The sequence below is a fragment of the Heteronotia binoei genome, chromosome 21 (genome assembly GCF_032191835.1).
Source record: "Heteronotia binoei isolate CCM8104 ecotype False Entrance Well chromosome 21, APGP_CSIRO_Hbin_v1, whole genome shotgun sequence".
In the NCBI taxonomy this organism is placed as follows: domain Eukaryota; kingdom Metazoa; phylum Chordata; class Lepidosauria; order Squamata; family Gekkonidae; genus Heteronotia; species Heteronotia binoei.
In genome coordinates, this window is record NC_083243.1 from 135,331,974 (window position 1) to 135,345,257 (window position 13,284).

Sequence of the window (13,284 nt, forward strand, 5' to 3'; positions counted from 1 at the left end):
AGGAATCCATTAGGGATAGTCCCATATCACAAAATATCAGTTCAAATAAATACACAATAAGTTACTAATTTAAAAATCCAAATTGGCAGTAATGCACTGGTTGGTTGGTTTTCTTATTAGAGCGATCCTTAGACTTTTCATACAGAAAATACAAATGTACAAAGTTTCCAAGATTTTAAAATATTTGAATAAAGCATTAAAAAGCAGTTTAAAATGTTGTCTATTATGTAGTCACCATAACCACCTACTATCTAATTTACCGTACAGTTTCCATAACCTGAGTATTGTCATACAAAAACTGGCTACTTGGTAGGTAATCTTGGTGTATCTGTTAGATTGAAGGAACTTAAGTTTAGCTTTTCCTGACAGGCCCAAATTAATCAGTGCGATGACAGTCTCCTTATGTGCCACCTTATAATATGGCCATATGAAAAATATGTGCTCTGTAGTCTCAGCCTCCCTTAACGGGCCAAGTACAGAGCCTTTCTATGAGTGGAATATTCTTATATTTCCCTTCGAATACAGCAGAAGGGAGGGTGGAGCACCTTGCCAGAGTGAAGCTTCTTCTAAGCCTTTTTACTTCCAAAGATGTTAAATAGCTTGCTGGTTCAACAGTGTTTTTGATACTTCCCCTCATCATAGTATTTTGTAAACTAGAGAGATTGGTTTGGTGTTCTGTATGATCAGTTCTCTGCTTAACTAATTTTCTTTGCCTGGTCTGTTCCACAGGATAAGAGTGCCTGGGGAGAGAGATCACTTCTCAGCCGATAGTTTTGAACAGGCTTGCACCAGTTTGATTGGAAATTGTCACAATATATCACAGGGTGTAAACCCTTTGGGTTAAGATGTCCCTTTAGCCACATATAAACAGCAATTTATTGAGAAATGTTGTAAATCTTCGTTGTAATCAGCAAGAAGGTGTTGACAGGATGGGGTAATGACTCTCCTCCCATTTTGAAATTTTCTTCTTCGGGACCAACCTCTTCCATTTCAGTTACTGCACATCAATAGTTTAAACAAAAATAATAAAATGCTAACATGTGAATCAGTTATAACTACCTTATTAAAATAGCAATTAAGCAATATTACTTCATTGTATTAAACATTCACAAGTATCAGCTGCAAACTCTCATATTCAAAAGATAGTCTGCTTCTTATAGATACAGTAGATCATACAAAATATCGTAGTGCTGAAACAAGTGAGCTCAAATCACGTCTCATTCAACCAAAATGGAACCCCGGAATGCAGAGTATAAATCCAGATTCTCATGGTTGTAAGCACTTGGCTATATCTAATTGATTGTAGGGATATTTAATTGTATATCTCATGAGCAAGCCATAAATTTGGAAAAAGGAACTCACATTTTGAAATGTGCACAGAAATAATTCTTTCTCTTTAGTTTTCATTGGGCACTAGGAAGTAAGATATGCATGTTCTAAACACATTACCATAGTAGTGATATGTATGACTCAGGTTAATCTGATATTACCAGATCTTGGAAGTTAAGCACAGTCTTCCCTGGTTAGTACTTGGATGGGAGACCACCAAGGTAGTTCAGGGTCTCTACACAGAAGCAAGCAGTGGGAAAACACCTCTTAATGTCTCTTGCCTTTGGGAGTTACCACAAGTCATCTATGACAGTGGTCCCCAACCTTTTTGGCACCAGGGACCGGTATTGCTGCCACTGCCACCACCACGGCCTGCCTTAGGGTTGCCAAGTCCAATTCAAGAAATATCTGGGGACTTTGGGGGCGAAGCTAGGAGCAAGGGTGCGACAAGCATAATTGAACTCCAAAGGTAGTTCTGGCCATCACTTTTAAAGTCTCTCTAGGGACTTTAATTTCCAGCCAAGTCCTGTATAGAGATCTTCTTATTTCATGTCTGAGAAATCGACCAGATTTATTAGGAGTATGGTACCACATGTAACTGTGCCAGCCTTCCCCCAGGCCCGCACCTTCTATAACTAATATAGTCTTATTTCCCAGCGTACACCAGTCTCTTAACCATGCTATGCAGCAGGCCTTATGGTATAAGTTCCATTCAGGGAGAGCCAGACCTCCTCTTAATTTGCTGTCCTGTAAAACTTTCAATTTTATTCTGGCTTTCTTGCCCTGCCAAATGAACGTCTTGGTCATACAATTAAGTTGTTGAAAGAATAATTTAGGTAAAATAATAGGAATTGTTTGGAAAAGGAATAAAATTCTCGGGAGGATATTCATTTTAATTGTAGCAATTCTGCCTAAAAATGATATTTGAAGATCTTTCCACTTAGTTAAATCGTTACGGATCTCCTTCAGTATTTTTTCATAGTTGTCTCTATACAAATTCTTTAGGTCATTTGTTAAATAGATTCCAAGGTATTTTATTTTTCTTTCATGCTTAAATCCTGAAAGTTGTTCTAATTGTTCAATTTGCGCTTTATCCATGTTTTTCGTTAAAATTTTAGTCTTAGCAACATTCAATTTGAAACCGGAGACTTCTCCAAATTCTCTTAATCTTTGTTTTAGAAGGACTATAGAGGAAATCGGTTGTTCCAGAATAAATACTAAATCATCCGCAAACGCCAAAGTTTTATATTCTTCGTTATTCATTCTAGCTCCTTGGATTTTTGAGTCGTATCTAATTTTCTTAATTAGAGGTTCCAAAGTCAAGATAAAGAGCAGGGGCGATAAAGGACATCCCTGTCTAGTGCCTTGTTCTATTTCTATTGGATCCGACATCACTCCATTAAAGTTGACTTTCGCAGCTTGCTTCGAGTAAATTGCTGCGACCATTTTACAAAACTTCTCACCACATCCAACCGCAGTCAGTGTCATTCTAATAAAATTCCAGTTCACATTATCAAATGCCTTTTCAGCATCCACCATGATGCCCGCAAATTGCTTATCAGGGTGATCTCTGTAATATTCAATCGTATTTAGCAGCAGCCTCACATTCTGGCTCATAAGGCGTCCCGGAACAAATCCCGTTTGATCTTCATGAATTAAACCAGCAATTACTTTCTTTAATCTATTTGCTAAAATTGCTGCGAAGATCTTGTAGTCACTATTCAGGAGTGAAATTGGCCTGTAATTCTTAATTTCTGATGGGTCAGTACCTTCTTTATGGATTAGGGTGATTAGAGCTTCTTTCCAGGAATCTGGAATCTCCCCTGTGTTTTGGATGCTCTCTATCACTTTTTTAAAAGGAATCAATAAAATATCTTCAAAAGCTCTAAAAAATTCAATCGGGAGCCCATCAGGGCCTGGCATCTTATTGCTTTTTTGGATTTTAATCACGTCAACAATTTCCTGAATTGAAATGGGATTCTCCAAGATTATTTGTTGTTCCTGCGTTATTTGCTTCATTTTAACCTCCTCCATATAATCTTTTTGGTTTTGATCAATTATTTTTTGTTTTTTATAAAGATCCCGGTAAAAGTCTTGGATAATATCTTTCATTTGGGAGTTCTGAAAAACGTCTTCCTTCGCATCGTTTTTCAACATTTTTATGATCTTTTTCTCCTTTTCCTTCTTCAATCTGTAAGCCAGCCATCTACTCACTTTGTTAGCATTTTCAAAGTAATTTTGCTTCGCCCATTTTAATTTTCTCAATCTCTTCTGCCAAAAGGAGGTTTATCTGATGCTGAATAAAAGTCATTTTAGCCTTCGTCTCCCTTAAGTTCACAGTCTTCTGTTGTTTCTCGTAAGTCTTCAACTTAGTTATGAGCTCATTGTATGATTTCCTTTGTTCTTTCTTCTTCTTTATTGAATATCTAATGGCGACTCCTCTAAAAAAAGGCTTTAAATGCGTCCCAAATCACTGGCATTACTCTTATACCCCAAAGTGGCTATCTCCAATAGAGGCTTTGACCCACCCCAACTTGTATAATTGGGACAATCAACAAAACTATGGTTACCTGCTGGACAATCAAAATGCCCTGATTGAGGAAGAGCTCTCCAAGCTGAATTGGTGGGTACAATGTCAGCTTAAATCAAGATTTCAAAAAGATAAAGAAAAATGATTTTTGAACAATCCAATTGAATTAGATCTTATCATAGAGACCAAGCAGAAGATTATTTCTAAGGCTTATGACTGGCTGCTCAAAATTAAGATGCAAGATGAAACCGTAAAAGAATCATGGATTCGTTGGTTGAAAGATTTTGGATTTAATATAGACTTAGCTGAGTGGGAAAAATTATGGAAACAGAACTTGAAATTAATAAGACCCGCGGATTTTAAAGAAAATTTATACAAAATGGTATATAGATGGTATCTCACACCTGATAGATTGGCTAGAATATACCCCAAATATTCGAATAAATGCTGGAAATGTCGAGAAGTTAAAGGATCTTTGTTTCATATTTGGTGGCAATGTGAAGATGCTAGAAAATACTGGGCCCAAGTTAATATATGGTCACAAAAAATCTTGAAAATAAAAATTTGTCATGCACCAGAGCTTTACCTCTTAAATATTTGCAGACAAAACATCCCCAAGACAAAACTGAAACTATTATTATATATAGTTACTGTTGCCAGAATACTATACGCCAAGTATTGGAAGACCAATAAAATCCCCAACAGACAGGAATTCATTACTAAACTGTTAGATGCTGCTGAATCAGATCTAATGTCCACAAGATTAAGAGACGGTAATGTGCAAAAATGCCAGGAGGAATGGGATCCCATATACAAGTGGGTCAAAAGTAAAGGCTGTTGATTCGGAGTAATAGTAATTTATTGATCCTCTCCATCCCTCAGTGTGAATGAATTTCTAGCTGTTTTCTTTTTAGTTGTATTGATGTGCATTCTATATTGTGTTCTATTGTGTTTTATTGTGATTTCTTTGTCATGCTTTTCTGTGTAGATTGTCTTTCTTGTATTTCCTTGTTTATTTACTCTTGTATTGGATGTATGATTATTTGTTTATATTCTTTGCTTGCTTAATAAAAACTATTTCTGCAACTAAAGTCTCTCTAGGGAATAACAGAGTTCCCAGCAGAGATTTCCCTCCCCTCCCCACTGCTTTCTGATTACCATGAAGCAGGGGAGGGCCTCCAATCCAGGGGATCCCCTCCCCCCCCCCGATTGGCAGCCCTAGCCCGCCCCTCCCCTCCCCAGCACTGCACTGTGTTTCGCCCCCCTCCCCTATCCTCATGAGGAGGCTCGGAGTCTGCCCTACCTGCTTCAGCAGGATCCAGACTGATTCTACGGCATTTGAAGAGCAGGCTGGAGGAGGAGGAGGAGTTTCACCCCTCCCTCACTTCTGGAAGTGGGGGGGGGGGAGGGAGAAGCCTCTTTCAGCAAACTATTGAAATAACTTAGAATTAGCCCGGTTCCTGCCGAAGCTCCCAAGCCTCGTCGCAGTGCCTCTCTGATCGCTTGGCGGGGAGGGGGAGCAACGAGGCTCGGTTCTACCGCTTCGGCAGGGCCTGGGCTGATTCTAAGTTATTTCAATAGCATGCTGAAGGAGGCTTCTCCCCCCACTCACTTCCAGAAGTGAGGGAGGGGGTGAAACTCCTCCTCCAGCCTGCTCTTCAAATGCCATAGAATCAGCCTGGGCCCTGCTGAAGCAGGTAGGGGTGACTTCAAGCCTCCTCACTCCTCTGCTGGTGGGGGAGGGGGGCAGAACACAGCGCAGCACTAGGGAGGGGAGGGGAGGGGGTGGGTCATGGTGCCTCGTGCGTGGGGGAGGGAGTGCAGCACCGCTTTGCGGCACTGCGAAGGGCATATGGGCGGCAGAGATCAGGAAGTGGCGGCCCAGTCGCTAACGGGTCACGGCCCAGGGGTTGGTACCCCTGATCTGTGACTTCACAGCACTCTCTACTGCTAAAGTAATTACCATTTTTATTTAAAGTGCTTGATGGAGATTAAGTGGGCTCACCCTGGATACTGATTCTATTTTCCCCATAGTTCAATATACACACAAATTCTGTCTATCAGATGGCTGCAGCAGCCCTAAATAAGCTGACAGTAAGTCACTGATCTTTTAACGTGAGGAAGTGATATCTTGTGCAGCATCTGTTCAAAGGAGGGTGGTAGAGGAGGGAGGAGACTTCATTCACAGATAATTTACTGCACAGTTCTGGGTGGCTGGTTACATTCTTCAGAAGTGATTACCTTTTAAAACAGTCAGGTTTGTGGAGCAAGATTTTTTTTAAATGCATATATCAGCTTAATGGTAACTTGTGTATGTTCTTACTAGCAGACTTGACCAGCTGTGGTGGGACATGTTGTTGGTATTTAAATAGAACAGTTGTGTAATGTGGGTGTTTTGTCATCAATAGCATCATTCTTTTCTGTTCCAGTGAATGGAAAGACTGATCAGGCTCTGGAAGCAGTTCAGCTCTACTTGAAGTTGTTGGATAGCTCAACAAGAGAAGAGTTCAGGAGGCTGCTGTATTTCTTGGCTGTTGTAGCTCAGAATTCTGAGTTAAAGCTGCAAAAAGAGGCAAGTGATCACTTGGGGCGCTTTCCAATGTTACCTTTAGGGGGAAAGTCTACTGCTGGGCAGGGCTGTAGTTCATAGTAAAGCATCTGCTTGGCGTGCAGAAGGTCCCATGTTCGATCCCTGGTATCTTCAACAGGACCGAATCTACATGTTTTTTTGAAGGGGGGGGATTAAAAAATGATGCCCCCTTATGAACCATTCTATCTTATGATCCCATAGAATACAATGGACTCCATACCCAATTTGGTGCCCCCTCCCGGTAAGCCTGGGGCAAGCACCCCCCTCTGCCCCCCACTAGATCTGGCCCTGATCTCAATTAAAGAGGCAGGTAGAAGATCTCTGCCTGAATAGACAGTACTGACTTTGATGGATTAATGGTCTCATTCAGTATACTGTATCATCATGTGTTCACTGTGGCTGTTTCCAGTGCTTTTTGACAATACTGTATGTGAAACCTTCTATGACAGGGTTTCTGCTACAACTCTTTGCTGTGTCGGCATAACACCCCCCCCCCCTGAAGTATTGCAGGAGAAAAAAGAAAATACAACAGAGTCTTCACTCACAGAGCCTTCATTGTTGCTGCTACTTCTGTCCAAGGAAATGATTTGAAGACACATGACATAGCACAGTAAAGTTAAACTAGTTTGAGTCTGGTCAGAAGATGAGTGGGAGACCTTGGAACCAGGGCCATAGCCAGGATTTTTTGTTTTGTGAAGCAATTTTTTTTCTTGCGGGGCACCCATTATGCTTATACTTTAAAATAATACATAAATAATAAAGACAAGTCATTTCTCACATAAAATGTTTCTGGTTTATCACACTGGAGAGGATAAAATGAAAAGCATATGGGTTTTGATTTAGCTCAAGTGGTGCCTGATTGCAGAAAGAATAAGGAAAAATGTCACAAAAAAGGAAAGGAAAGGGGAGGGGAGGAGAAACTTCCCTGTTTCCAGGACCGTAAGCTCTGCTCTGATAACTTTTTTTTTTTTTTAGAAAAAGGAATGAAAAAAAGTCCAAGAATACTTTGTTTCCCTCTGTCCGTTTCCTTGCAGGGCTCTTGTATATTGATTATTGGAAATATTTTAACCTACTTCTCTCCCTACCAAATTGTTCAAATATTGATTTGCCCTTCAACACACTCTATTGTTTATAGTGTGTGTCCAAAGGAAAAGCAATACAGTTTAAGTAACTAAGCTAAACCCACATTAACTAGGCTGTAGCAGGTTTGTCAGGTCAGAGCTCTTTGGGCAGGCTGAACAGCAGTAGTTAACACATGCACACTGACCCATCACTTTTTGCACATAGTGGTAAAGCCAAGTGGTGCGCATAGCCAAGTGACTTCGCTGGGCAAGAGGCTTGAACTGGGCCCCCTGAGCACCTCCTTTCTGCTCGCCTGCTAAGTGTGGTGCTTCTTTGGCAGTGACTTCCAGCAACCTGTTCCAGGGGCTTGCTTCTGGCAGGCTGGCAGTACTCTGGTCTGCTGAGGCCAAAGATGCTGCCACACTCTGCCTGGAGGTGTTGTGCCCAGTGCAAAGCCACAACCCTAACTGCTCTTACCAGTGCTGAGGCAGTCCGGGGCCAGGGGCAAGTGAGGGGCTGCTGTGGACAGTGGGTGCAGTGAGTGAAAGGCTCTGCTGTCTGTGGAGGGCTAGATCAGGTGCTCCGGATTATCTAGCCAAACAGAGAGGGCTTGCTGGGACTGAGTGCTCACATTGCCCGAGCCCGGGTGAAGCACCCTATGGAGGGCCTCTTCCTTGGCACAGGCAGTGGATCACCGGGCTAGCCTTACTCTGGCTGATTCTCCAAGCTTGAAAGGGAGGGAGGAGGGCAGGTGGAGCATGGGATTGCCTTGCTGGGTGGTAAGAGGTGAGAACAGCAGCGTTTGATTGGAAGGTGGTGGGCACGAGGCTTGCCTTGCTAAGAGAGGGCAGTGCAAGACTTGACAACAGTGGCTCTGAGAACAATAAATAAAATTAAAAATTGGAAGTTGAGGGGCCTGGACTGAGTGAGAAGTCAGGGGGCTTAACGTAGTTTACAGGCCTGCTTAGAATTTATGTATTCTGTCTTGAGTTACTGATTTTGGGGGGTGTAAGGAGGATGGTATATAAATGTAATAAATCCTGAGCAGTGCGGGAATAAGTCTTCTGTCAGTGGTTCCTACTCCATTAAAAAAATACTAGAAGGCATCATATGCCAGCATTTCTTCAGGGAGATCAAGGTGTCAAATGTGAACTTTTCTGCCCTTCACATCCTTATAACAATACTGGAAGGTAGATTAGGCTGAGATATACTGACTGGCTCAAGGTCACCTATTGCTACAGCACATTGGCTTCCATAATCTTAGAATCTTGGGGTATAATTCTATATGCACTTCTACAGAAGTTTTTTTTGTTTTGTAGAGTGACAACCGGATGGTTGTGAAAAGACTTTTCTCTAAAGCCATAGTGAACAATAAAACACTATCTAAAGGAAAAACAGACCTTCTGGTTTTGTTTTTGGTTGACTATCAGAAAGATGTCTTAAAGGTAAGTGCCTGAAAGTTCTTTTTTGCATTCTGTAATTGTATAATCTGCCTAAATTTTAATGACTGAAATAAGCTGTTTCCTTTGCTCAAGATCCCAGGGACGCTGCATAAAATGGTTAGTGAAAAACTTGTGGCTCTACAGCAAGGGAAAGATTCCAGCTTGTGTTCAGGTAACCATGGTTTTAACGGTTAGATCACTTAAACTTTTTAAAAGCATAGACTCTTATTTCATATAATTTTGATTAGAGTATATCAGATCCTTTACAGAGTATGAGATGATAAATGGAATGTTTAATATGGAAGTAACAAACTTTACTATAGCATAGAGCTTTTTATGCTGGGGCGTAGTGCATGATGCATCGGGTCCTGTGAACAGCATAACACTATGTATTAGTCAGGCTTTCTAGACCAAGATGTCATCTACACCATGAGTTCAAAATTCGTGGTACAATAGACTTGTGAGGTGACCATAGGAAAAGGCCCTCACTCTGTAGTGTTTGGCTAGCCCTTGTCTCCCATTGTTGCTTTATAGTTTACATCAGAACATAAGAGTCCTGCTGGATCAGACCAATAGTTCATCTAGTCCAACATCCTGTCTCACAGTGGTCAGCCAGTTCCTCTGGAGAGCCAACAACAGGGCATAGAGGCCGAGGTTCCCCTGATGCTGTCTCCTGGCTTTGGATTCAGAGGCTTAGTGCCTCTGAATGTGCAAGTTCCCCATAGCTACTATGGGTAGTAGCCACTGATAGACTTATCCTGTATTAATCTATCTAACCTCCTTTTAAAGCTGTTTATTTCTGTAGCCATCACTACATCCTTTGGCAGCAAATTCCCCATTTTAATCACTCTTTGAGTAAAGTATTTCCTTTTGTCTTTCCTGAACCTACTGCCCATCAGATTCATTGTAGTATTTGTAGTACTTAAGTTTATTTGGAAGAGGGAAGAAAAAGTTCTCTTAACTCTCTCCACCTCATGCATAATATTATAAACCTTTATCTTGTTCCCTTTTAGTCATCATTTTTCTAAACTGAAAAGCCTTTCCTCATAGGGAAGATGCTCCAACCCCCTAATCATCTTGGTTGCCCTCCTTTGTACTTTTTCCAGCTCTGCAATGTCATTTTGGAGATATGGTGACCAGAACTGTACACAGTATTCCAAATGAGGCCACATCATAGATCTATATAGGAGCATTACAATATTGGCTGCTGTATTCATTTTGGCCAGGAATCCTGGAAGGTTGTTTTTGCTGTATTCTGAGCATGGAACAGGTGTCACTGGGGTGGTGGGGGGGAGGTATTTGTGAGTTTCCTGCATTGTGCAGGTGGTTGGACTAGATGACCCTGGAGGTCCCTTCCAGGTCTATGATTCCATGATTCTCAGTCCCTTTATTGATAATCCCTAGTATAGAATTTGTCTTTTTTTCCATGGCTGCAGCACACTGGGTTGACACTTTCATTGAGCTATCCACTATGACCCCAAAATCCTTTTCCCTCTCAGTCTCAGCAAGTTCAGACCTCATCAGGTTATACTTGAAGCTGGGATTTTTTTGTTCCAATGTGCATCACCTTACACTTTGCCACATTTTTGCCCACTCGCCCAGTTTTTGGAGGTCCTCTTAGAGCTCTCTATGGTAAGTCCTGGTTTTCACCATCCTGAATAATTGTGTCATTTGCAAACTTGGTCACTTTAGGCAACCTATTAGTCCCTAGATCCCGTCTTTGGGCTAAACTATCTAAGACAGCTCTAGATAAAAGATTACTTCGACTGATCTATAAACTCTATGAAAACCCTACTGCACAAATTTGCTGTGGGCTGGAAGGGCAGCTTGCTAACAACATTCATCTTTCCAAAGGTGTTAAGGCTGCCTACTAGCCCCTATGCTCTTCAATCTCTATTTAAAAGATATGGTTCTATATATTAAAAAGCTAGCATGTCACGCACCTACACTGTCAGGATATGAAACTCCAATATTACTCTATGCAGATGACACGGTGCTGCTATCTAGATCTGAAAAGGGCCTACGCAAGATAGTAAATGATTACTGTACACAACAGGGCTTATCATTTAATTATGAAAAACAAAAAAATTATGGTCTTCTCAACCAAGCCTCACCCTAACCTGAAATCTTGGACTGTCAAGGGAGGGCAGATAGAACAAGTGTCACATTTCAAATATCTGGGTGTAGTCTTCAGTTATAGCCTCCATTGGAAACATCGTATTAGGTCAGTAACTGAAATTGTGAAAACAAACTCTAGTGCTTTCCTCAGGTTTTATTATTCAAAATATGTCCCAATGGCTATTACAGCCTTTAATGCAAAAGTAATCCCCCAGTTTCTATATGGGGCAGCCATTTAGATAAAGGAAATCTCTGAACCTTTAGACCAGATCCTTACTAAGTTTCTGCGTCAAATTGCAGGAACTTCCCGTTGTGTTGCAGGGATTGCTCTCAGGGAGGAGTTTGCACAATATTTTTTTGAATCTAGAGTTTGGAAGGTTGCTTTCAAACTGAGATTGAAAGCTTTCTGCTCAATATCTAATGCCCTTGGGAATCTCCTTTATCTTTTAAAAGAGGATAATCATAATAGTATATGGGCAAGATATGTGGACAAGAGACTGGAACTGATTGGTCTTTCCCCCCTAGTGCTTAATAATATAACTTATCAAGATGCACTAAATCTGGCTAGACAGAGGGTGACAGGTATAGACTGAATTAGCACTTCAACTCGGGCAAGGCGGGTGTACTCTAATTTTGCACTTGGAATCATGCCTTCCAAGAAACCTCCTTCCTATATGAGTTTTCTTACAATCCCTAGGTATAGATATGTTTTTACACTTGCTAGACTGAATGCTTTCCCAACTGCAGAGCTAAGTGGACAATTTGCTAAAATTCCATACTCTGACCAATTATGTGACTGTGCAGCAGGTTTAATAGAGAAATTAGACCATCTTATATTGTCATCAGTGGATCAATCCTAGATTCTTATGGATTACCCATAACGAAGGGCTTTTAGCCCCACTGGTGGACCTCTTGATGGCGCTTGGGTTTTTTAGCCACTATGTGACACAGAGTGTTGGACTGGATGGGCCATTGGCCTGATGTTCTTATGCTCCTACCCCTGTTCTTCAAAGGTATCAACTTCCAATGGAACCTTGGGTGATAACCCTATTATTGGTAGATACAAACCCTGAAATAACCCGCTCGGTGGCAAAATACCTGTCAGTAGTGCTTTCCATAAAACATTCCTGAAACCATCCTCAATATTATGCACTATAAATTTATAATAAATTTTTGAATTCTAAGGGGTTTTATGAATTTAATAACAATGCTATGTAATTTTTGATTTTAACTTGATTTTTAAACTGTTTTGGAATTTTGTTTCTGTAAATTTGTCTTTGTTTGCAGTTTTATTTAATGTTCTGTTTATTATGCTGAGCTTAAGACCATTGGTCAAAGAAGCTAACAAATAGAGGAAAGGCCACTACAGAGTCAACATACATCTGAAGTAATCTGAGCACTTTAGGAAAATACTATATAAATGCAAACCACTGTCATTAGGTTTTCAGGAACATTTTAAAACTTTTTTTAGGCTATACCTTCTGTCAACGGCTTGATGAAAGTGAGTATCACTACAGTGCCCAGAAGACTACAAAAGATGAACTCTTAACTTTGCTAAAATCTATTGATGAAGACATTAGTCTCTCTGCCAAAAAAAGGAAAAAAATGCTAAATCAGTTCTTTGCTACTAACCCAGCAATATTTTTGCAATATTTTGGTGACAGAACTACAGATGGAACTATGTAACTACAAATATGGCAGGAAACTTTTAAAACACTTGTTTGGTTTTTTCAGCTCTTGTATTAAATAAAATTGTTTTGTACATACAGAAATAATTCATTTATAATTTTTTAAAGATTAAAACTGATTACTTGAAATACTCGAACTGTGCAGATACATTTTCAGATGCTATATGTTGATTAGCAGGTCAATAGAATATTGTTGTGTGTGACCTTCCCTATCACAATTTTGTATGTTGCCTCTCTTAAAGACCTCCTTGAAGTAGCTCACAAAGCAACATGTTTGTTTCTGTGCAAATTTTAGGCTTCTGACAATGGACTATTAGTGAAAATTAACTTTTCCTTCTGAATATCAGTTCTTATTGCTAATTTGCATCTGCTGTATCCATTGAAAAGTCAGGTTTAGGCATTCCTTAGGACTGCACTGTCTGAGTTCTCGAACTGTTACATTCTACAGGAGCATGATAACTTTGGTAAACCAGTTATTGTATCCAATAGTATATTTCCACCAGAAAGTTTATTGAGTTCCAAAGA

The 13,284-nt window shown here is 40.4% G+C and overlaps 1 protein-coding gene across 1 annotated transcript in view; it reads left to right on the forward strand.

Moving 5' to 3' along the window:
* The window catches only part of DEPDC7 (DEP domain containing 7), a 34,632-nt gene extending 21,789 nt beyond the window's left edge, over positions 1-12,843 (forward strand). The window contains exons 6-9 of the mRNA XM_060261102.1: positions 6,289-6,431; positions 8,831-8,956; positions 9,047-9,125; positions 12,543-12,843. Coding sequence (XP_060117085.1) covers positions 6,289-6,431; positions 8,831-8,956; positions 9,047-9,125; positions 12,543-12,757 — 563 coding nt within the window. The 3' untranslated portion in view covers positions 12,758-12,843. The remainder of the gene's footprint in view (positions 1-6,288; positions 6,432-8,830; positions 8,957-9,046; positions 9,126-12,542) is intronic.
* The last annotated feature ends 441 nt before the right edge of the window (positions 12,844-13,284 follow it).